Here is a 26,186-nt window from a genome sequence, read left to right on the forward strand (position 1 = left end):
GATGACAGCGTGATGATGAGCAAACTTCGTTGAGCCATCATTTGCGATAGCCAGGTCACTATATAGCTCAGTGGGCCTTAACTGGTAAAAATGAAATGTTTTATCTTCTTGGTTCTTTCGGTAAAGTCACGTAGAAGGGAAATAATAAAATAAGAAAAATAAAACATAATAAAATAATTCTCACGACGTATCGGCCACAACGCAAGCAGCCGTCCTCAGGTGAAGAACAGGTCTGTCGTAAAGACAGCGTCTGAATGAATGACGCTGTCTTTCCGACAGACCTGTTCTTCGACAGACCTGTTCTTCACCTGAGGACGGCTGCTTGCGTTGTGGCCAAAACGTCGTGAGAATTATTTTATTATGTTTTATTTTTATTATTTTATTATTTCCCTTCTACGTGACTTTACCGAAAGAACCGAGACGATGAATCCCTGCAGTCACGAAAGCTTTAAATCAAAATGAAATGTTTTAGTTTAGTTTCATATGGGTGCTAGTCATGTACTTGGCATGTGTGCGGTCCACTATGCCTACGACGGTACATCAATGCGGGGTATCGTTAGTTCGTGGCTTTCTGTTGGACCGCGCAGGAAGAGTTCACGGAGGTCCATCAGAGAACGCGCTCGGTGCATCAGCCACCGAGCGCTGCCATCAGCAACCAAAACCCCGCGCCGTCGAATGTTAATTGTCGTCCGATTTCGGGCACAGAATGTCCCGGGGTGTTGCCATTAGCAACAAGCGGGGGGGGGGGAGATGTCGTCTTGTGGCCGAGAGGTCGTCTTGTGACTACACTACGATTAATAATAATATTAACAACGCCAACGACCACCGCATCACAAAGATCAGCCAGCCACGGTCGATCTACCGCTGGATGAAGGCCTCTCCAATCCGCCGTCGTCTCTTTCTCTCCCGCGACGCCTCTATAGTCGCTCCGTCTTCCCGCGGTGGACGCTCGAAGAGGATGTCGGGGAAAAAAGAAAACGCGAACAAAACCGAGCGATGGCAGAGGATCGCAAGGCGCCTGATCGCAGCGGTGCGCTTTAAAAAAAATTTCCGCAGATATCTATCGCGCCGATGGTGATTCCTAATTCTCTGTAGTTGTGTCCCTACCCCCCCTCCCCTACTACTCCCCCCTACCCCCAGCGGTGGAGGCCAGCGAGCGAATGATCGAGAGATCAAGAGAGCGAGCGATTAAATTATCGAATCCGCCCGTTGCCGACCAGAGGCCGGACCGGTACCAAACCGAGGATCGATCGAGGCACGGAGGGGGACGGGGGGCCCTGCGCCCCCCCTCCCCATGGAGGGCGAACCTCCCTCCGGTTTTGGCGGGGGGGCGCCAGTGCCCAGAACCAGCACGCCGATCCCCAGAGCCGGGACCAGCCCAGCGACAGCGCCCGGCGGAACTTCCTGCGAGAGGTCAGAGGGGTCAGGGTCAATTCAGTTTTCAGTGTCATTTATTAGGCGTAGCCCTGTGAGCCATGCGGCTCTTGACTCGGGTGCAGCCGCAACAAACAAAAAATTAACCCGTAAAAACAAAGTTTTTCACTATAAATCCTTTATATGCGTGGCGGCTAGAGTCCTCTCGTCCTCTGGCTTTAGATGGCTGCCACCTATGGGTCAGATGATTGCCTGCCACCATTAAGCAATTGGTAATTAAATATAATTAATTTTTTCCTAAAAAGTGTAAAATTTTGGAAAAAAAATTTTCACGAAAATAAATTGTCACGCACAACGAGTCTGTGTGCAAAATGTCAGCTCGATTGGATCACGACAAGTGGGTTAAAAAACAACCGAAAGATTTGCACGGTCGTAAGCGCGCAAACAAGCAAGCAAGTGAACTTAATATAAAGGATTTAAAAACATGAACAAGAAACATCTTAAAGTGACTACGCGCAACAGAAACACACTGAAGCGGTTGTGCTTTCACTACGTTGTCCCCACTTGAAGAATGAGGCTTGTGTTGCGCCCGAAACGTCGTGATTTAATTTAGTTGTTTTCCTTTATTTTATTTTTTACCTACGTGACTTTACCGATAAAACCAAAGAGTATGAATCCTTGCAGTCACGAAAGCTTCAAATCTAGAAAGAAAAATCCAGGAAAAAACAGCAAAGACTTATAGAAAAAGCACCGTATATCAATGCTGTGTGCAAAAATTCCAGACAATTTAGATGAAAAGTTATCAATCTAACTCTGTACTACAACAAACAAATATTGCTAAACCAAAAGTTTTCGATGCCGCCCTATAAACTATAAAACTATTTTCTATTTTACCAGGTAAGGCCGCACTGAGCTATATCGCTCTTTTTTTCAAACCTGACCTGGCTATCGAAAATGATAGCTCATCGAAGCGGCTTATCATTATGTGGACATTTATAGCAAACAAATACTCTAAACGTGCGTTGATTTTAAATGTAGAGGGATAAAAACTGGAGGAAACGGAGAAACATCCACACGACCACGGCGTGAACACGCAAACTCCAAATATATAGGCCCCAGGGTCGAGAATCTAACCCACGACCTCCTGTATACCAGGCGTGGTAGTTAACATCTCGCCACCATAGCGCCCTACCCTGGCTCGCCACGAGAAGGCAGTACAGAAAATGTGGACCAATATCCACGTGTTCCATCTGCATTGGATCGTCATCACCATCATCATTATTACTCCTACTGCACTAAAATTGTTTTATTTTACCAGGTAAGGCCCACTAAGCTATTGTAGCTATTTTTCAGAAGCAACCTGGCGATGAATGATACCTCAACGAAAGTGTCTAATCACGTGGAAATTTATAGCAGACAAATGGACGTATTGGCAGCACAACACACCTATCCTCATAAAAGAGTCTGAAATAAAAATTGTAATCGGCAAATCTGTTTTTTTTTATCAGCCTTTAATTGACCCTGTCACCAGCTCTGACACGATTCGAAGGTTTATTCAGTCGACTGAGACTTGCTAAAAGAAGGTCAATATTGATCGTTGTGTCCGGGGCACGCGATTACTTTGGGCCGATCAGAAAGGCGAGAGCCTGGAGCAACAGCATCTCCCTTGCGTTGCCTTACGAGCCTGAGTTGGGACGGGGGCATCATCTACATCTCCGTCGTCTTGAACCCACCGATGGATAATGCGGCAAGTCGAGCATTGGGATCGTGCCGTACTTCTTCCGAATGTACACCCACAATGCACTTCTGAAGATGTTTGTGGCACCCACAATGCACTTCTGAAGATGTTTTTGACACCCACAATGCACTTCTGAAGATGTTTTTAGCACCCACAATGCACTTCTGAAGATGTTTTTATGCACCCACAATGCACTTCTGAAGATGTTTTTAGCACCCACAATGCTCTTCTGAAGATGTTTGTGGCACCCACAATGCACTTCTGAAGATGTTTGTACCACCCACAATACACTTCTGAAGATGTTTTTAGCACCCACAATGCTCTTCTGAAGATGTTTGTGGCACCCACAATGCACTTCTGAAGATGTTTGTGCCACCCACAATGCACTTTTGAAGATGTTTTTGGCACCCACAATGCACTTCTGAAGATGTTTTTTGACACCCACAATGCACTTCTGAAGATGTTTTTGACACCCACAATGCACTTCTGAAGATGTTTGTGGCACCCACAATGCACTTCTGAAAATGTGTTTTTTTTTGGTCACCCACAATGCACTTCTCTGCAGGCCCACACGGATTTGGCCACGGGGCGGCCTCCCTCACCGCTCACTCCCTGAACGCCGGGCGCGTCACCGATCACGCGTGTGCTCGTGTGTGTGCGTAGAAAAGGGAACGCTGGCGCCGCGGTTAGCGCACTCGCTCTACGGACCTAGCGGGCCGAGCTCGACTCGTGCTCACGGCCCAACATCAGCGGCAAATGTACGAATCAATCCTGGGTCACCCTTAGGTCAACTCAGCCTAAAGTAAGTACCTGGTACGGTGTGTACAAATCAGCACTAGGGAGATAAAGGCGGCCAGTGTGGTGAATATCTGAACCGATCCTGGGCTGCCCCCCTAGGTAAATTCAGCCTAAAATGAGTACCTGGTGCGGTGTACAAAAATCAGCACGGGGTCGATTAAAAGAGACCGGGTGGTGAATATCTGCACCCATCCTGGGCCTCCCCCAGGTCAACTCAGCCTTAAATGAGCACCTGGTGCGGCGCGCAAACATCGCCAGTGGGGAGACAAAGGCGACCGGGCGTGGTGCTAACCACCGCACCCTCTCGCGTGCCGTGCCGGCCTTCATAGGTGCTGCTCGCTAACAGCACTTGCCCCCCAAACGGTCTGTTAGAGGCTACACGGGAGGGGGGAGGGGGGTGGGAGCTGTTGGGTGCACCTTCGCCTTTGTGTCTCGCGTCTCGTCGACCTACTGCTGGGAGAGGAAGTTGACCCACGGGTTGAGGGCCGAGGTGAGCAGCGTGAGTGCCGAGCAGAGCGCCTCGGCTGTCACGTGCACGGGGAGGCGGGCGAACGCGGCGTAGAAGCTCACGGACAGGTAGGGCACCCAGCAGACGAGCAGCACCACTGCGGGGGGGGGGGGGGGCACGTGGGGGGGGGGCACACGGGGACGACGACATCGGTATAGTTGTTCTTCACCTGTTTACCATGGGAGTTCAGTTTACCATGGGAGTCCAGTTTACCATGGGAGTCCAGTTTACCATGGGAGTCCAGTTTACCATGGGAGTCCAGTTTACCATGGGAGTTCAGTTTACCATGGGAGTCCAGTTTACCATGGGAGTCCAGTTTACCATGGGAGTCCAATTTACCATGGGAGTCCAGTTTACCATGGATGACCAGTTTACCATGGAAGTCCAGTTCACCATGGAAGTCCAGTTCACCATGGACAGGGGTTGGCAACCATCGGCTCCGGAGCCGCATGCGGCTCTTCAAGGACTGCTTTTTTAAGTTAGTTATTAAGGACCGCCGGATCGTGTTGAACGCATTGCATTGTTGTTCATCTTCTTGGTTCTTTCGGTAAAGTCACGTAGAAGGTAAATAATAAAATAATAAAAATAAAACTATTAAATTCTCACGACGTTTCGGCGGAAAGACTTTCCGACAGCCCTGGTCTTCACCTGAGGACGGCTGATTGCGTTGTGGCCGAAACGTCGTGAGAATTGTATTTTATTATGTTTAATTTTTATTATTTTATTATTTCCCTTCTACGTGACTTTACCGAAAGAACCAAGACGATGAATCCCTGCAGTCACGAAAGCTTTCAATCAAATGAAATGTTTTAGTTTAGTTTCATATGGGTGCTAGTCATGTCCTTGGCATGTGTGCGGTCCACTATGCCTACGACGGTACATCAATGCGGGGTATCGTTAGTTCGTGGCTTTCTGTTGGACTGCGTAGGAACGTTTGAGAAATGTGACGTCACATAAAAATGCGCAACTTTAAATAAATATAGACAACACGTTCTACTTAACTAAATATACGTTTTAATAAATTTTTCTCCTACAATATCAGAGTGCAGCGCCGCATTAAATACGCACTACAATGACAATAGTTTAAAGCGATTTGAAGCATGTTTTATTTTTTGGGGGGTGGGGGGGGGCAGAGCTTTGTGACGTCATATTTGAGGGGGGGTTTGACTTTTTGTGGCGCCGTGTGACGAAGAAGGGGGGGGGTGGGGGTCAAAAATCGTACAAAATCGCGTGACGTCATTTATGGACGGCCTTTCTAAAGAAATTCGTTTTCTATCTAGTATCATGGTATCGTGGATAGTGCGATGTATAGTGATGTATGTTGAACTTACATCACGGGACCTCCTTTGCCAGTACCAAAATATACCAGAGACAGCTTTCTTTAGAGCCTAGTCTCATATGGTGTTCGACCAGATGACGCCAAAAGGCGCACAGTTCAAAGACAATCAGTTTCAAGGACAATGCATAAATGTCAGAGTATTGTTTTTTGTTTGCATTTGACTGCAAGTATTGTGGTTAATGTTAACATGATTCCTTGCAAAAGGTGTCAGTTTTGTTGCCAGAAAAAAGGGGAAAAACCCTATTAGTATATGTTGAACTTCTTTCGCACCATACCTAGCCAACCGCGCTAATCGTAGGCGCGGCAGGGAGGGCGGCGGGGGAAGACAACAACAAAGGAAATCCACGCGACCACGGGGAGCGAGAGAGGGACACACAAAACTCCAAATATACAGCAGCAGGCGTCGTCAGGGTCGGGATCGACACCACGACCTCCTGTATACGAGGCGAGGGAGTTAACATCTCGGCACCGTGCGGCGACCTCGTAAACGAGTATATCACGACGTACGCGCACGTCGTCACAGCGTCCAGATTTCTAAAAAGCACTCTCACCCAACCCTGCCGATGGATTTATTGCTTGTTGATGTCGGGCCACCTGCAAGTTTCGTTGCGTGTCCCGAGCGAGCGAGCGAGATAAGTCCACTCCCTCTCTCCCTGCGAACGCGGTACAGCGGTCGCGATGCAGCTCAAGTGTCTCGGTGTCACATTCCGACGTTGGCGCGGTGAATGGAGGGGGGGACGGGACACGCGAAAACGTTGCGAGGCTCAGCTGTGACGCACGCCGCTTGCGCGATGAGCCATCTCACCGTTCATGGGCTTGAAAAAGTGTTACGAGCAAAAAAAAAACATCTGACGGATGGAAATATCATCAACAGGGAAATATCTTACGAAGTGAAAATATCTTGTGGGTGATAAAATTTTACGGATGAAAATATCTTCAAAAGGGAAACATCTTTACAAGTGAAAATATCTTGTGGATAAAAACATCTTAGGAGGGAAAATATCTTACAAATGAAACTATCGTATGGATAAAAACATCTTGGAAGTGAAAACATGTTACAAAATAAAGTATCGTATGGATAAAAACATCTTACGGAAAAAAAACATCTTACGGATAAAAACATCTTACGGATAAAAAATATCTTAGGAATAAAGACATCTTACGAATAAAACCATCGTAAGAATGAAAATATCTAATGGATAAAAACATCTTAGGAGTGGAAACATGTTACAAATGAAAATATCTTACGGTTAAAAACATCTTACGGAAAAAAAATATCTTAGGAATAAAGACATCTTACGAATAAAAACATCGTAAGAATGAAAACATCTTATGGATAAAAACATCTTAGGAGTGGAAACATGTTACAAATGAAAATATCTTACGGATAAAAACATCTTACGGAAAAAAAATATCTTAGGAATAAAGACATCTTACGAATAAAAACATCGTAAGAATGAAAACATCTTATGGATAAAAAAATCATCTTACGGATAAAAACATCTTACGGATAAAAACATATCTTAGGAATAAAGACATCTTACGAATAAAAACATCATAAGAATGAAAACATCTTATGGATAAAAAAACACATTACGGATAAAAACATCTTACGGATAACAAATATCTTAGAAATAAAGACATCTTACGAATAAAACCATCGTAAGAATGAAAATATCTAATGGATAAAAACATCTTAGGAGTGAAAACATATTACAAATGAAAATATCGTATCGATAAAAACATCGTACGGATCAAAAATATCTTAGGAATAAAGACATCTTACGAATAAAAACATCGTAAGAATGAAAACATCTTATGGATAAAAAAACATCTTACGGATAAAAACATCTTACGGATAAAAAATATATTAGGAATAAAGACATCTTACGAATAAAAACATCGTAAGAATGAAAACATCTTATGGATAAAAAACATCTTACGAATAAAAACCCAATGGCTTTCCTGGACAAAATAAATCCATGATTGATATTACAATTCGGGGTACCTCCACTTTACCCCGCCATCCAGCTCACACGTGGCTGTGAGTGACGTAGTTAGTTCGAGTGATTCTCCACGGGGGCTCGAGATAGTCGATGGTGACACAAATATCGTCGGGGTTATCTTGCATCCAGAATAAGCATAACCCGTAAAAACAAAGTGTTTCACTCTAAACCCTTTATATGCGTGGCGGCTAGAGTCCTCTCGTCCTCTGCCTTGAGATGGCTGCCACCTATGGGTCAGATGATTGCATTGCACCATTAAGCAATTGGTAATTAAATATAATATTTTTGTCCTAAAAAGTGTAACATTTTGGAATTTTTTTTTCCACGAACATTAATTGTCACGCACAACGAGTCTGTGTGGAAAATGTCAGCTCGATTGGATCACGGGAAGTGGGTTAAAAAACGACCGAAAGATTTGCACGGTCCTAAGCAAGCAAGCGAACTTAATATAAAGGATTTAAAAAAACATGTGTACGCCAAATATTCGTGATTTTATTTGGTGGATATTTTTTTGTTTTGCATTTACACTTATCTGTTTTTGAATATAGGGCTGTGAACACGTAGACTATCGCGACCAAACTTATCCATAAAACATTTTTTTTGGGGGTTAGATCGCGTAAATATAAATGTGTCGTTAAACCCGCCCCCACCCGACACAGCCAATTAGTAAGGTTTGTCACGTAAACAGAACGTGGCCAATTCGTTACTCTCCAGCACACCGGTGTGTTGGAGAGTAAAACCCACAACATTTACAATTCGAGTACGACGTTTCGCCGGCAATTACAAGCGGTCTCATCAGACGACAGCCACAATATTATGGGCAACATTTTTGTTGTTGTTATTGTTGTTGTTGTAGCTATCGTTCTTTTTGGAAAACGTCGCCCAAGCCAAAACATCAATTTATTGGTTCTTTCGGTAAAGTCACGTAAAACGGAAATAATAAAATAATAAACAATAAAACATAATAAAATACAATTCTCACGACGTTTCGGCCACAACGCAAGCAGCCATCCTCAGGTGAAGAACAGGTCTGTCGGAAAGACAGCGTCTGAATGACGCTGTCTTTCCGTCTGAATGACGCTGTCTTTCCGACAGACCTGTTCTTCACCTGAGGACGGCTGCTTGCGTTGTGGCCGAAACGTCGTGAGAATTATTTTTATCATGTTTTATTTGTATTACTTTATTATTTCCCTTCTACGTGACTTTACCGAAAGAACCAACAAGATGAATCCCTGCAAGTCACGAAAGCTTTAAATCGAAACCAAAACATCAAGTTGCGACGAGGGCTCCCAGCCAACGTAGTCGGACCGTCCAGCGCAACTCGAGCGAAGATCGCACGCCGTCGTGACAAATACCGCAGAGTAACCTCGGCCGCTCGGGACAGACAAACCTATTTACCATCTCTCGCCCGTGGAGTTGGAACGGCCTCTTTGCGAAGCGCAAACATGGCTGCGTTGCCGCGTGCGTGGGTCCGCGCGCGCGAGTGCGTGCCGATGACGCCAATCGGAACGCGCCGGTGTGTCCGGGGCGTGAGCGAAAGGGGCCGATCGCTGTTTTGACGCAATCGGTGAAACCGTTCGCCGCGAACGAAAAATCCGCGCGACGGTCGTTTAGTAAAGGGCCGCGTAAAAACAACCCCATCGGTTGCTATTTCGTCGCGTTTCGCTCGACGACTTTGTGCGAGCGATCGAGAGTAACCGCGCGGATGAAGCGCGTGTGTACGATCTTTCCCACCTGATGATGGACGCTTGTGTTGCGCCCGAAACGTCGTGATTTAATTTATGTTATGCCTAGGTGACTTTACCGAGCATTTATACGTTTCCGCGTGCTCGCTCCGCGCTCTGGCTGAGCGCGCTGCGTAGGCTGCACGCCGTGGGGCCGTGCACGGCTCTAAGATGAAGACTCTCACATTGAAATTGAGGTTTAAAGCTTTCGTGACTGCGGGGATTCGTATTCTTGGTTCTTTCGGTAAAGTCACGTAGAAGGGAAATAAAAAAAAAATTCTCACTACGTTTGCAACACAAGCAATCATCATCAGGTGTGAAAACCACAGCGAGAACATTTTCGTGCTGTAGTTTTCATTTTCATTTTCTTGCCGTAGTTTTCACACCTGATGATGATGATTGCTTGTGTTGCAATCGAGACGTCGTGAAATTTTATTATGTTTTATTTTTATTATTTTATTGTTTCCCTTCCACGTGGTTTTACTCTCACATTTATTTCGCGATGCCGCCGATGCTGCTGTTGCTGCTTTGGCAGACATTGGTGCACAAGCACGATTAGTAATAATCGCAATCCGTGTGTGTGTGTGTGTGGACTTCAAATAAAACATGTAATTGGTGACGTTTCATGCAATGCCCCTTCTTCACAAGCACGTTAATAGAGAGGCCAATGATGAACAAACTCAATCAAATCCTGAAGCTCCTAGCACGTGCAGCGAACCGTCGGACATTGTTTAGAATATTGACACGACCCGGTGCCGCATGCTGCTCTTTAAGGACTGAAGTGCTGCTCTTGAAATTAGAACAAAAATTGTCCAGTTTACCATGGGAGTCGAGTTCACCATGGAAGTTCAGTTTACCATGGGAGTCCAGTTCACCATGGAAGTTCAGTTTACCATGGAAGTCCAGTTTACCATGGAAGTCCAGTTTACCATGGGAGTCGAGTTCACCATGGAAGTCCAGTTTACCATGGGAGTCCAGTTTACAATGGAAGTCCAGTTTACCATGGAAGTCCAGTTAACCATGGGAGTCGAGTTCACCATGGAAGTCCAGTTTACCATGGGAGTCCAATTTATCATGGGAGTCCAGTTTACCATGGGAGTCCAGTTCACAATGGAAGTCCAGTTTACCATGGAAGTCCAGTTTACCATGGGAGTCGAGTTCACCATGGAAGTCCAGTTTACCATGGGAGTCCAGTTTACAATGGAAGTCCAGTTTACCATGGAAGTCCAGTTAACCATGGGAGTCGAGTTCACCATGGAAGTCCAGTTTACCATGGGAGTCCAATTTATCATGGGAGTCCAGTTTACCATGGATGTCCAGTTTACCACGGAAGTCCAATTCAAGGACTGCTTTGTGAATTTATTTTTTAAGGACCGCCGGCTCGTATTGAACGCATTGCATTGTTGTTGTTGTTGGTTTGCTGAGCTCTGGGATACAGCGACGTGCTGCTCAGGGTGGACAACATCCGCGGCTGTCGCACTCCGAGCCTCATCGAAGCGGCTATCGCTTACGCAGTAGAATGATAACCCGGCGATTGCAAAACAACAACGAATCTCGTTTACGATGTTCCTCTGACAGCTGGGCTTGGCAGCGCGCAGATAACGGATCAGCGAGCTCGGCACAAAGCGCCGACGACCCCCGGGACAGGCGAGTGGAAACTCCACGTTCCCAGGGCAGGGGCGAGTGTCTGCAAAGAAGGCCAAGCGTGGCTGACGTTTCACAAAGCGGTACACGACGTGTTTTAACGGCCCACCCCTCCGAAGTGATGATGGGTTGAGTTAGTCCGCCGAAAAGGGATATGGAACTCCGAAGTGTCGATGGTTACAGCGACGACATAAGCGGTCAATATCATTGTGGAGTACATTATTTTTTACGTCCATAAATGACGTCACGCGATTTTGGACGATTTTTGACCCCCCCTCCTTCGTCACACGGCGTCACAAAAAGTCAGACCCCCCCCCTCACATATGACGTCACAAAGCTCTGCCCCCCCCCCCCCCCAAAACAATAAAACATGCTTCAAATCGCCTTAAACTATTGTCATTGTAGTGCGTATTTAATATGGCGTTGCACTCTGATGTTGTAGGAGTGTTGCTATAACAATTAGTGTTGTTATAACAATTCTATATTTATTTAAAGTTACGCATTTTGATGTGACTTCACATTTCTCAACCCCCTCGTCACAACATCGTCACAAATGTCTGACCCCGCCCCCTAGGTGCGTGACGTCATTTATGGACGGCCTCAGAGTCAGTTGTACAATCGGGCAGCAGACAAGGGAAGAGAGGTCGGTGGATGTCCCCAAGACGCACAGAGAGAAGGAGGGCACCTCGAACCGGGCACCTAGGGGCGATGTTCACAACACACCGCGACACCAGGTACTCATTTGAGGTTGAGTCGACCTAGGGGAGCCCCAGGGCCGGTTCAGATAATCGTCACTGGTGTTGGCCGTGAGCGGGAATCGAACTCGGGTCCGTCGCTTTTGTGGAGTGTCGCGCAAACCACTGCGTTGGCACTCCTCACACACACGCTCACTTTTACACACACTCGTGTATGAGTGTCTTTGTGCACGAAGACAAACACACACGCACAAAGACAAACACACACGCACAAAGACAAACACACACGCACAAAGACAAACACACACGCACAAAGACAAACACACACGCACAAAGACAAACACACACGCACAAAGACAAACACACACGCACAAAGACAAACACACACGCACAAAGACAAACACACACGCACAAAGACAAACACACACGCACAAAGACAAACAAACACGCACAAAGACAAACACACACGCACAAAGACAAACACACACGCACAAAGACAAACAAACACGCACAAAGACAAACACACACGCACAAAGACAAACACACACGCACAAAGACAAACACACACGCACAAAGACAAACGCACACGCACAAAGACAAACGCACACGCACAAAGACAAACGCACACGCACAAAGACAAACACACACGCACAAAGACAAACGCACACGTGTGTGTGTGTGTGGAGGATCACTCCGCTGGACAAAATAGTTCCGCGGGTCAGTTCGCGTTTTAAGTCGATGTTAAACAAAATGTGACAATTCATGGAAGATGGTTCGTAAGTCGATGACTGCATGTACATACAGGAGTGAACAGTGGGTAGTGACTGAGTGAGCAGTGATTGAGTGGTCAATGAGTCAGCAGCGAGCGAATGAGCGTGAGTGAGTGGTGAGTGAGTAGTGACTGAGTGAGTAGTGACTGAGTGAGTGTTGAGTGAGTGAGTAGTGACTGAGTGAGTAGTGAGTGAGTAGTGACTGAGTGAGTGGTGAGTAGTGACTGAGTGAGTGGGGTGAGTGAGTAGTGACTGAGTGAGTAGTGAGTGAGTAGTGACTGAGTGAGTAGTGAGTGAGTAGTGACTGAGTGAGCGGGGTGAGTGAGTAGTGACTGAGTGAGTGGTGAGTGAGTAGTGACTGAGTGAGTGGTGAGTGAGTAGTGACTGAGTGAGTGGTGAGTGAGTAGTGACTGAGTGAGTAGTGACTGAGCGAGTGGTGAGTGAGTGAGTGAGCGGTGAGTGAGTAGTGACTGAGTGAGCGGTGACTGAGTGAGCGGTGAGTGAGTGAGCGGTGAGTGAGTAGTGACTGAGTGAGCGGTGACTGAGTGAGCGGTGAGTGAGTGAGCGGTGAGTGAGTGACTGAGTGAGTGGTGAGTGAGTGAGCGGTGAGTGAGTGAGTGACTGAGTGAGTGGTGAGTGAGTAGTGACTGAGTGAGTAGTGACTGAGTGAGCGGTGAGTGGTGAGTGACTGAGTGAGTGGTGAGTGAGTGAGCGGTGAGTGAGTAGTGACTGAGTAAGTAGTGACTGAGTGGTGAGTGACTGAGTGAGCGGTGAGTGAGTGAGTGGTGAGTGACTGAGTGAGTAGTGACTGAGTGAGTGGTGAGTGAGTAGTGACTGAGTGAGCGGGGTGAGTGAGTAGTGACTGAGTGAGTGGTGAGTGAGTAGTGACTGAGTGAGTGGTGAGTGAGTAGTGACTGAGTGAGTAGTGACTGAGTGAGTAGTGACTGAGTGAGTAGTGACTGAGTGAGCGGGGTGAGCGAGTAGTGACTGAGTGAGTGGTGAGTGAGTGAGTGAGTGGTGACTGAGTGAGCGGGGTGAGTGAGTAGTGACTAAGTGAGTGGTGAGTGAGTAGTGACTGAGCGAGCGGTGAGTGAGTAGTGACTGAGTGAGTAGTGACTGAGTGAGTAGTGACTGAGTGAGTGGTGAGTGAGTGAGCGGGGTGAGTGAGTAGTGACTGAGTGAGTAGTGACTGAGTGAGTAGTGACTGAGCGAGTAGTGAGTGAGTGAGTGGTGAGTGAGTAGTGACTGAGTAGTGACTTCGCGAGCGGTGAGTGAGTGAGCGGTGAGTGAGTGAGCGGTGAGTGAGTAGTGACTGAGTGAGTAGTGACTGAGTGAGTGGTGAGTGAGTGAGCGGGGTGAGTGAGTAGTGACTGAGTGAGTAGTGACTGAGTGAGTAGTGACTGAGCGAGTAGTGAGTGAGTGAGCGGTGAGTGAGTAGTGACTGAGTAGTGACTTCGCGAGCGGTGAGTGAGTGAGCGGTGAGTGAGCGGTGAGTGAGTAGTGACTGAGTGAGTAGTGAGTGAGTAGTGACTGAGCGAGCGGTGAGTGAGTAGTGACTGAGTGAGTAGTGACTGAGTGAGTGGTGAGTGAGTGAGCGGGGTGAGTGAGTAGTGACTGAGTGAGTAGTGACTGAGTGAGTGGTGAGTGAGTAGAGACTGAGTGAGTAGTGACTGAGTGAGCGGTGACTGAGTGGTGAGTGACTGAGTGAGCAGTGAGTGAGTAGTGACTGAGTGGGTGGTGAGTGAGTAGTGACTGAGTGAGTAGTGACTGAGTGAGTAGTGAGTGAGTAGTGACTGAGTGGGTGGTGAGTGAGTAGTGACTGAGTGAGTAGTGACTGAGTGAGTAGAGACTGAGTGAGCGGTGACTGAGTGGTGAGTGACTGAGTGAGCGGTGAGTGAGTGAGTGGTGAGTGAGTAGTGACTGAGTGAGTAGTGACTGAGTGAGCGGTGACTGAGTGGTGAGTGACTGAGCGAATGGTGAGTGACTGAGCGAGTGGTGAGTGAGTGAGCGAGTGGTGAGTGAGTGAGCGAGCCCTCTCCCTGCCTCACCCACGGTGGACACCAGCACCACGGTGCAGCGCAGGAACCTCCGCGCGGGCACGTAGTAGCAGTGCGCCTCCGTGCACACGAAGGCCCCACGCCTCGCCTGCCTCCTGGCCACCTGCACGATGTACGCGTACATGGCGGCCAGCGCGGCCACCGGCGCCGCCACCCCGAGGCCCAGCAGGAGGACGCAGAGGGCCCGCTCTCCCGCCGCCCCGCCCTCGGCCCGCAGGAAGCGCGGTCCGCAAGTCCCCGTGGCCCGCGATGGGCCGTAGCTGCCGAGGCCCGCGAGCGGAGCAGCCGCGGCGGCCAGCCCCAGGCCCCAGGCCAGGGCCACGGCGGCGCCGGCCCGCCGCGCCGTGACGGTGCGCGCGTAGCTCAGGGGCCGCTGCACCTCGGCGAAGCGGCAGGCGCTCAGCCAGAGCAGCGAGTGGAGGGACGCCAGCTGCAGGGAGGTCTGGAAGAAGGCCCGCGCGTGGCACAGCCACAGAGGGCCCGGCCACCACTTGGCCGGGGGTCGGTTACCGACGACGACGTCGACGCCGCCGGTCGTGATCGCGGCGGCGGTGGCGGCGGTGCCGGTGGTCGTGGTGGTGGTGATGCTGGTGGTGCTGCTGCTGGTGCCGCTGACCGTGGCCATCGACGCGCACATGATGCCCAGCGAGAGGTCGCACAGCGCCAGGTTGAGGGCGAGCGGCAGCGTGGGCCCCGGGATGGCGCGGCCGCACGTGGCGGTGAGCAGCAACAGCACGTTGGAGGGCACCGCCATCGCGGAGATGGAGCAGTAGAGGGCAGTGCGGGCGGTGGGCAGCCAGCTCATGACACGGGCTGGGCACCTTCACCGATCGCCCCCTCCCCCCCACACCACCACCTCTGGATGTTCGTTGAACTAGGTGGCCAACCGACAGCAAAACTAAATATAAAAGTCAGTTCTCAAGAAATGAGTTTGTCAATGGAGTTGATTTAAAAGTGACTTGCTCCCAGTGGAAGGGAGGAGCGTTCCAGACGGCCGCACAGACGGCTTGCGCCGATTTACCGTTCGCCCTGCTGCTAAGCGGGTGCCCAGCCTTGGATGGTTGGCGCATCCGACGAACAAATCACCAAAGCGCCCGGCGGCTTGAAATCGAGGATGATAATGGAGCTGTCGAGGCCGGTCCGTGCTTGGATGGGCGATCACCACCGCCAGCCACCGACAACGGGGGGCATGCCAGGTGTTGTTGCCGAGTGTCTGCCCTCTCCGTGTTGACCGGGGTTCACTCTCGCGGGATTGTTCCCGTGACTCCGATGCAAAGTCCTCTTGTCAAATGAGCCCTGAGACTCCCTCGTGCGTTCCTGAGTGAAGAGGAGAGCGCCATCGTGAATACCGTGCGCGCATCGCCGCTGCGCGATGTTTTATTCCGTCCCGGGGGATTCTCTGGGGGCCAAACTGCTGCAAGGCAATACTTGGTGCAAGGATTTCATACTGTCGATCTGATATCAGGGTGCCACGGTGGCTAGGAGATGTTAACTCCCTCGCCTGGTATGGAGGAGGTCGTGGGTTTGATTCCTGATCCTGATCCTGACGCCTGCTGCTGTGTATTTGGAGTTTGCAGTGTCTCTCTCTCCCCATGGTCGCGTGGATTTTCCTCCACATTTTGCATGAAAATGCGTTTAGAGTATTTGGCTGTTATACATTTTCACGTGATAAGCCACTTCGTTGAGCTATCATTTATAATAGCCTTCTGAAAACGGCTATTATAACTCAGTGGGCCTTACCTGGTCAAATATATTTTTAAAGAGTTTATACTAAATACAGTGTTGAAGTATGATCAAACAATATCCACAACGGCCGTGGGTGGGCCTTAACGCAGCAATGGGCTAGCAATGATAGAGAGAATGGCCCTGGGAAGGAGACACTGTTGAACTACTTCTGAGGTCCTTTTCTTCAAGGGATAGCCTCTTATTCTCACGCTGGGGAACTTCTTAATTATCACAAGTGATGGTTTCTATTAAGAAAAAAAACTATACATACGAAACAATTTCGATTTAAAGCTTTCGTGACTGCAGGGATTCATCTTCTTGGTTCTTTCGGTGAAGTTACGTAGAAGGTAAATAATAAAATAATAAAAATATTTCCCTTCTACGTGACTTTACCGAAAAAACCAAGAAGATACGAAACAATATTCTCCTCTGAAATTGTAATTGGCTTTGCATCATGAGTGAACAACTCATGCGACAAGATTTGTAGATTTACGGAATCTTTCACAAACTCATTATGAGTTCATTCTTGGATTTGAAGCTTTCGTGACTGCTCTTTGGTTCTTTCGGTAAAGTCGCGTAGGTAGAAAAATAAATAAATCACGACGTTTCGGGCGCAACACAAGCGTCCATCATCAGGTGGCAAATCATTATGAATTGCAGTGGAGAAATGCGGGTAATACTAAACACCCAACTTCAGATCTTCTGCCTTCCCGCGTGAATAAACACAATCCCGATTTAAAGCTTTCGTGACTGCGGGCATTAATCTTATTGGTTCTTTCGGTAAAGTCACGTAGAATGGAAATGATAAAATAATAAAAACAAAACATAATAAAATATTATTTCCATTCTACGTGACTTTACCGAAAGAACCAAGAAGATAAACACAATCCCATTTCAGTCCTGTTGGCTTTTGCAGACCAATATTATCTTTGCAACATTTGTTCAAGCACGCAAACTCGGAACCCGGTTCATATTTCTGGGCCTCATTGATGGTCGTCAGGCTTGTCAACATCCTCACTAAAATGTGTCTTTAACACATTCGTCAATAACACTGTGGCTTTTTAAGGAAACATATATGCGATAGGTGACGCTTTGGGCAATGGCCTGCAATATGGCGGGAGACGTTGTTTTAAACAAATGCTTTTGGGTTAGTAGATGCGTTTGGGGCCGTCCATAAATGACGTCACGCGATTTTGGACGATTTTTGACCCCCCCCCCATCGTCACACGGCGTCACAAAAAGTCAGACCCCCCCGTCAAACATGACGTCACAAAGCTCTGCTCCCCCCCCCCAAAAAAAAAAAAACATGCTTCAAATTGCTTTAAACTATTGTCATTGTAGTGCGTATTTAATGTGGCGCTGCACTCTGATGTTGTAGGAGAAAACATTTATTAAAAAGTCTATTTACATAAGTAGAACGTGTTGTCTATATTTATTAAAAGTTGCGCATTTTGATGTGACGTCACATTTCTCAAACCCCCCCCCCTTCGTCACACATCGTCACAATGTCTGACTCCCCCCCCCTAGGTGCGTGACGTCATTTATGTGTTGTATTTCCTCTCGCGCCTCCGATGAACACGGTCGGATGAGGGTTACGCAATCGCATCGCACGATTGCGTAACCGTTGGGAACCGAGCAGATGGACTTTCACGGCGGTCCTATAAACTATGGGAGAAGGAAAATATTAGCACGTTTTATATAGATACGAGTCAAATTCCAACAGCAATGTTTGCAGCACAGTTCACAGATAATTAATATTTATTCATTTATCGTGCATGGTTTAATTTTTGTTATTACACACTTTTATTTAACTCACTCTGTCTGTTGTTGTATCTTCAAATCTTGATACTCAATTTTAACCAACTTCCCAATGTGGCATCGACTGCAAACTTAGTATACTTATGTCATACTGATGACAATGCTATATTCTATCATAAAAAATAAAATATATATTTTTAAACATTATTTTTTACATGTTATGTTTCGGCTTGGGTCTAATTGCCCACGGTCAACTGACGTTGGCTGTAATTGGCCACGGTCGTTGACGTTATGGCAAGCTTCGGGGCCACTTCCTCGGGTCGTGGAGTTCTTCCATTACGACAGTACATTCATGTTTACCATGTGACAATCGATCTACTGCTGGATGGCTGCTATGAATCTCGACGCGATGTGCTACTTCCTTGGGCTATCGTTTGTGGCCAGGTAGGTTGTGTTTTAAAAAAAGTGTTTAAATATATTTTATTGTTTTCTCGGCCATCAGAGCTAAGTGCAAACGAATTGCAGTCACCACGTTGATTCGCTGTTGCAAGTGAGCAACGGAAATGGTTTGAGACTGAGATCGTATCACTGAAAATCTCGCACCAGCTACTAAAATGTGTATAGTAGTAGGTTTTGACCGTTTAAACTGATACAAAAACTGACACCTTTATACAAGGCATCATGTTTGCAATAACCACAACACAAGCAGTCAAAATGCAAACAAAAAGAAAACAACTCTGATAATGATAATAGTATGCACTGTCCTTGAAGTTGATTGGTCCGCACCCGAGACAGCTTTTCTTAGAGCCTAGTCTCACATGGTGTTGGACCAGATGACGCCAAAAGGCCAATGGAGACTAGGCTCTAAGAAAAGCTGTCTCGGGTGTGGACCAATCAACTTCAAGGACAGTGCATATCATTATCATTATCAGAGTTGTTTCTTTTTGTTTGCATTTTGACTGCTTGTGTTGTGGATATTGCAAACATGATGCCTTGTATAAAGGTGTCAGTTTTTGTACCAGTTGAAAGGGTAAAAACCTACTACTATATTTTGCCACTGGTAAAGGAGGTCTCATAGTAAAATGTGTATGTTGAACTTCTTTCGCACCTTACACAGCCAACCGTGATAATCGGAGGTGCGGGGGAAGGACAACAAACTAAACACAAAAAGAAGTTCTAAAGAAATGAGTTTTAAATCTCGATGATTTACGAGTGCGTAGCTCCTGCGGCTTCCTAATATCGGAAGGAAGAGCGTTCCAGACGGCCACAGAAGCGGATTCGAAAGCACGCGATGCAGTGGCCGTCGTTGTTCTATGGTCATCCAATGATAGTAAAATAAATTAAACATAAATTACACAACCGCAATTACATGTGTCGTGGTCTCATGCTTTTCTGGAAGGAAATTACTCAGAAATAATCCAACGTAATTGTGTTTCCCATTTACTCACTCAACTTGCCAAACCGTTTCGACTGATCATTACCATGGTGTGCTCCATAAGGTTTGGTTAAATATTTCACATCGATTCGTCAAAGCCACTGGCTGGATGAAAGCCAACACCAGCTTCACGTCAGATCGTGGAATGATACTTTCAATCGCCGCTGATGTTAGCCACGACCAGGAATCGAACTCGGGGGTTGCCAGGCTTCATAGCGCAGTGAGTGCTGAGCACCGCACATCCGCAATAGTCGCATCATACTTGATCTTCATTCGATAAACACATTCCTGCTGCGGAGGGAGCTGGTAGGCACGTTGGGTTGCTCGGTCAATGGCCAGGGTCAACGGCGGCGTGGTGTATTCCGCAAATATGGCCGACTGTGAGGGCGGGCACAAGCCGGCGTGAGTAGGTTAAACGTTGAGTTTTATAAGGGCACCACGGGGTGACCAGCTCCTCCCCACCCAGACCCACCCCTCCCACCCCCCACCCAGCCCCTCCCCACCCAGCCCCTCCCCGTCCTCCCCTCCCCACCCAGCCCCTCCCCACCCTCCCCACCAAGCCCCTCCCCACCCTCCCCTCCCTACCCAGCCCCTCCCTCCCCACCCAGCCCCTCCCTGCACGACGGACACAATAATCCCCTGTGGGCTGGTGTAACCAGGAGGTTCCTACCAGTAAAATGTATTTATTTTGTACAGCACTTCACCAACTCAATCTCCGCATTGGCCAGCGTGGTCAATTATGGTCAAACCACCCTCAAGACCGGCACGGTGTGGGATTGGCCTTCATCCAGAAGTGGATTAACAAACGGCTGTAAATTATTGTTGGTTTTAGATTATAAAACAATCACGTGTTAACACGTTTCCTCCGGCATGTGGTAATAACGCTGGCCATTCCAGTTGGTGTGAATACTTACGTAAGTTCATGCTGTTAAATTAATAGCCCAACCACTCCACCACCCCCCACCCTCCTCAAGAGCATATTCTGTATGAAAAAAATGGCATGTGGCATTAGTCTCATTTGTGTGTGTGTGTGTTTTGTTCGTACTCAGCACTACAAAGCCCACGACGCTTACACAGTTTCAAGGCCATCGCTGAAATAATTCGTTGGGCTCTTTAAATTAAATTCTTTTTTAAACCCTTTATATTAAGTTCGCTTGCTTGCTTAGGACCGTGCAAATCTTTCGGTCGTTTTTTTAACCCACTTCCCGTGATCCAATCGAGCTGACATTTTGCACACAGACTCGTTGTGCGTGACAATGAATTTTCGTGAAAATGTTTTCCTAAATTTTACACTGTTTAGGGAATTTTTTTAAAAATATTTATTTACCAATTGCTTAATGGTGGCAGGCAATCATCTGACCCATAGGTGGCAGCCATCTCAAGCCAGAGGACGAGAGGACTCTAGCCGCCCCGATGCCACGCATATAAAGGATTTATAGTGAAAAACTTTGTTTTTACGGGTTAATTTTTTCTTTCTTTCGTACGGCACGCCGATGTAGACGCAGAGGCGACGGCTACAATTTCACATTCAGGGTGGGATCAAGCCAGCAGATGACCGCGTCAGCAGGAGCAAGCGGAGTTAGTCGTATCGCCGCTGGGATATCCCCTTATTGCCATTTGTAGATCGCGGCACTACCGGTCTCTGTCCTGGATCAAAGATCAAATATCCCCCATATATTCTAGATTTGAAGCTTTCGTGACTGCAAGGATTCACACTCTTAGGTCTTTTCGGGAAAGTCACGTAAGTAAAAAATAAAATTTAAATTAATAAAAGTAAAATAAAAATCACGACGTTTCGGAGGCAACACAAGCTTTATTTTTTACCTACGTGACTTTACCGAAAAAACCTAAGAGTATATATCCCCCATATAGCCTTAACAGACTATAGGGGCAAGTGCTGTTAGCGAGCACCTATGGAGGCCGGAACGGTACACGAGGGGGGTGGGTGGCCAGCGCCACGCCCGACCGCCTTTGTCTCCCTAGTGGCGATGTTTACACACCACACCAGGTACTCATTTGAGGCTGAGTCGACCTAGGGGAGGCCCAGATAATCTTCACTGGTGTTGGCCGTGAGCGGGAATCGAACCCGCGTCGCCAGCTTCGTAGTGCAGCGCGCTAACCGCTACACCACCGCTCCACCCTTTCCTGGATGACCACAGTCACACACTCCTGGAGAGGTTTTTTTTTTAAAGATTCCATTTGTGCATCATGTATCCGCATCTACCGCTGCCATGATTTGTGCAGCGCGTGGTGGTTTGGGGTGGACCATCTTAACATCGCCATTAGATTATTTTCCTTCGTCTCACTTGGGGCGATACACAGCAATCGGCGCCCAGCTATTAGCGAAATCAATACCTCAGGTCGCTGTTGCAGCGTTGGGGCGACGCTGATTCACGGTTCTCTCCACGGGCTGCGCGCTTCGGGTCGTGCCCGATGTGCGTTGTTGTTCGGCACGGTGTCCGACGTTTTTCACCGCGTGCAGGGAGCTTCTCCCTGAGCCGCGGTTCAACTCGGAACGAAATGTCGGACATCATCGCGCCGAACAATATGGGGGACGACCCAAAAGCGCGTCTGAATGCTCGCACAGCAGCACGCGCCTGACTACCTACGCAGCAGTCACAGATCATGCCCTGCGAAGATTAAACTAAACTATTTTCTTGGTTCATCATCATGGGACCTCCTTTGCCAGTACCAAAATATACTATTAGGGGTTTCCCCCCATGATGGTGCTGCTCACCCCGAGCTCTCATTACTCTGGTAGTTGCGTTGTCTTTGAACTGTGCGCCTTTTGGCGTCATCTGGTCGAACACCATATGAGACTAGGCTCTAAAGAAGGCTGTCTCTGGTGTGGACCAATCATTTTCAAGGACAATGCATACATTATCAGAGTATTGTTTCTTGTTTGCATTTGACTGCTAGTATTGTGTGGTTAATGTAAGCATGATTCATTGCAGAAGGTGTCAGTTTTGTTGCCAGAAAAAAGGGGATAAACCCTATTAGAATATTCTTGGTTCTTTCGGTAAAGTCACGTAGAAGGGAAATATTAAAATAATATAAATATCAAACATTTATAAAACAATATTTTTGGTTTATATTATTTTATTATTTCCCTTCTACGTGACTTTACCGAAAGCACCAAGAATATAAATCCCTGCAGTCACGAAAGCTTTAAATCAAAATTTTAACTAAACAATGTTTTATTTTACCACGTAAGGCCCACTGAGCTATATTTCTCTTTTTCAGAAGCGACCTGGCCGCAAATAGTAGCTCAACGAAGTAGCTTATCACGTGAAAATGTACAACAGCCAAATACTGTTAACGCGTGGTGATGTTGATTCTAAATCTGTAGGGAAAACCCGAGGACCCGGGAGAAAAATCCACGCGACCGCGGGGAGAGAAATATGCAAATTCCAATTATACAGGCGTCAGGGTAGGGATCGAACCCACGAAACTCTTGTGATGCTAAAATAATTATAATAAAACTTAATAAAATACAATTCTCACGACGTTTCGGCCACAACGCAAGCAGCCGTCCTCAGGTGAAGAACAGGTCTGTCGTAAAGACAGCGTCTGAATGAAACTTGTCTTTCCAACAGCCCTGTTCTTCACCTGAGGACGGCTGTTTGCGTTGTGGCCGAAACGTCGTCAGAATTGTATTTTATTATGTTTCATTTTTAATATTTTATTATTTCCCTTCTACGTGACTTTACCGAAAGAACCAAGAAAATGAATCCCTGCAGTCACGAAAGCTTTAAATCGAAAAAATCTTGTAATGCTGTTTGTTTCTGGCCGCGCGGCACTTTGGTCGTATTGGGCCTGTACTCTGAAACCGTGATAGAAAATAATCACCTTTTTTAATCTAACCAAGTCAGGCCCACTAAGTTACGAAGCTCTTTTTGAGAAGAGAGCCTGGCTAACACAAATGATCGCTCAGCGAAGTGACTTATCATCGCGTGGAAATTTCGAGCGGCCAAATACTCTAAGTGCGTGATGATTCTTATTGTGGAGCGAAAAAAACCCGGATGACCCGGAGAAACATCCACGAGATCGGGAACTTGCAGATTACAAATACACAGCAGGCGTCAAGGTCGGGAAGGAGTTTAAACCCACGACCTCCTGTATACCAGGCGAGGTAGTTAACTTCTCGCCACCGCAGTAGCCCACATTATTTACAATGTGGCCCATAGTTTGGGGTGCACGGCCACAGTCGCACTGCTGTGGCTTGTCTTCAATGGTCCATATCCGAAGGCAATAACATATGAAGCTTACATGTGTCATACAAATAAAACATCCTGATTACAAAATGAACTAAAACCATATTTAACTTTAACAATAACACAATTGTGCGACTGGATGGGCAGCTGGGCAACAACAACAACCACAACTCAACACATCCCGTCAATAGCACTGCAATATAAAGGGAGATCTTGCTGTGACGAAGAGCTATTGTTTTATTTGTGCCGACATTACCGACCATCACAAACACACAAACGACCATCACACACACAACTGTAACAAACACACACGACCATTACATACACACACACAACCATCACACAGACAGACACGAGCACCACACACACACCCATCACACACACAGACACACACACCCATCACACACACACACAACCATCACACACACACACACGACCATCACACACACACAACCATCACACACACAACCATCACACACACAACGATTACACACACACACAACCATCACACACACACAACCATCACACAAACACAACCATCACAAACACAACCATCACACATACACACACAACCATCACACACACACACACAACCATCACACACACACACACGACCATCACACACAACCATTACACACACAACATCACGCACACACACGACCATCACACACACACACAACCATCAAACACACACAACCATCACACACACACACAACCATCACACACACACACAACCATCACACACACAACATCACACACACACACGACCATCACACACACACACAACCATCACACACACAACATCACACACACCCACAACCATCACACACACACACAACCATCACACACACACAACCATCACACACACAACACCACACACACACACACAACCATCACACACACACGACCATCACACACACACACAACCATCACACACACACACAACCATCACACACACACACAACCATCACGCACACACAACCATCACACACACACACAACCATCACGCACACACAACCATCACACACACACGACCATCAAACACACAACCATCACACACACACACACGACCATCACATACACACGACCATCACACACACACACAACCATCACACACACACACAACCATCACACACACACAACCATCACACACACACAACCATCACACACACACAACCATCACACACACACATCCATCACACACGACCATCACACACACACACAAAACCATCACACACACACAACCATCACACACACACACAACCATCACACACACACAACCATCACACACACACACAACCATCACACACACACACAACCATCACACACACACAACCATCACACACACACACAACCATCACACACACACAACCATCACACACACACACAACCATCACACACACACACAACTATCACACACACACAACCATCACAACCATCACACACACGACCAACACACACACACCATCACACCCAACACACACACCCATCACACACACACACACCCATCACACACACAACCATCACACACCCATCACACACACAACCATCACACACCCATCACACACACACACCCATCACACACACACACAACCATCACACACACACACCGCACCAACCGTGGAGTCATTACGAGCTCTCACCCCCGATTGAAGAATCGCCGTCTCGCGTTCCCACTCAACCTCCGCCAAAGAAAAAGGAAAGTTCCACTCTGTCCGTCACCGAGAGAGAAAGACGAAGAGGGCTGAGAGAGAGGGGGAACGACAGGAGAGGGCAAAGCGAAGAGTCGGGCGTGAACCCAGTGACCGCCAGAGGTCCCAACACCTCGCCAGCAGCCAGCCAGCCAGCCGATGCGAACGCCGCGGGCTGACGGCAGTAGACTGACTCCCTGCCAGCAACACTGATGCCTCCACACCCTCCCCCACACCCCCCCCTAGCGAGATTGCGAGTAATCATTTACCACGTAGATGGCCTTCTTGTCGCTGCTGCCGTGCGCGTGTATGGGTGCCGGACTTCTTTCGCACCGTACGCGGCTAATCGCGCTCGTCGGAGGAGCGGAATAATATAATAACATAATAATATCATCGTCGTCGTCATCGTCATCATGCGCCTCCGTGCGCGTGTGTCGATGCCAAACAGCACTTGCCCCAACAGTCTCTTGAGGCTATTCGGGGGGATCTTTTGTGTGTGTGTCGATGTGTGTGTCTACGTGTGTGTGTCTACGTGTGTGTGTGTCTACGTGTGTGTGTGTCTATGTGTGTGTGTCTACGTGTGTGTGTGTAGCGGTTAGCCCGCTGCGCTATGAACCCGGCGACCCGGGTTTGATTCCCGCTCACGGCCAACACCAGTGACAATTATCTGATCCGGTCCTGGGCCTCCCCTAGGTCGACTCAGCCTGAAA

At 47.6% G+C, this 26,186-nt stretch overlaps 1 protein-coding gene across 1 annotated transcript; it reads right to left on the reverse strand.

Moving 5' to 3' along the window:
- Positions 1-1,153: 1,153 nt before the first annotated feature.
- On the reverse strand, positions 1,154-25,643 carry LOC144948990 (uncharacterized). The gene is made up of 4 exons (XM_078878774.1): positions 25,429-25,643; positions 14,645-15,970; positions 4,362-4,515; positions 1,154-1,404 (listed from the first exon to the last, which is right to left on the reverse strand). The coding sequence occupies exons 2-4, from the start codon at positions 15,456-15,458 to the stop codon at positions 1,194-1,196; spliced, it is 1,179 nt and encodes a 392-aa protein (XP_078734900.1). The 5' UTR covers positions 15,459-15,970; positions 25,429-25,643; the 3' UTR covers positions 1,154-1,193.
- Positions 25,644-26,186: the final 543 nt, after the last annotated feature.

Source organism: Lampetra fluviatilis, chromosome 52 (assembly GCF_964198595.1).
Source record: "Lampetra fluviatilis chromosome 52, kcLamFluv1.1, whole genome shotgun sequence".
Lineage (NCBI taxonomy): Eukaryota > Metazoa > Chordata > Hyperoartia > Petromyzontiformes > Petromyzontidae > Lampetra > Lampetra fluviatilis.

Bases quoted from the DNA above. Each gene is read 5' to 3' on its own strand.
- LOC144948990 (XM_078878774.1), bottom strand. From the start codon at position 15,458: ATGAGCTGGCTGCCCACCGCCCGCACTGCCCTCTACTGCTCCATCTCC. The intron at 4,516-14,644 runs GTGAGGCAGGGA...CCCCCCCCGCAG, and splicing joins GGTGCTGGTGTCCACCGTGG to TGGTGCTGCTCGTCTGCTGG. The intron at 1,405-4,361 runs GTAGGTCGACGA...GACCTCTCGCAG, and splicing joins GTCAACTTCCTCTCCCAGCA to GAAGTTCCGCCGGGCGCTGT.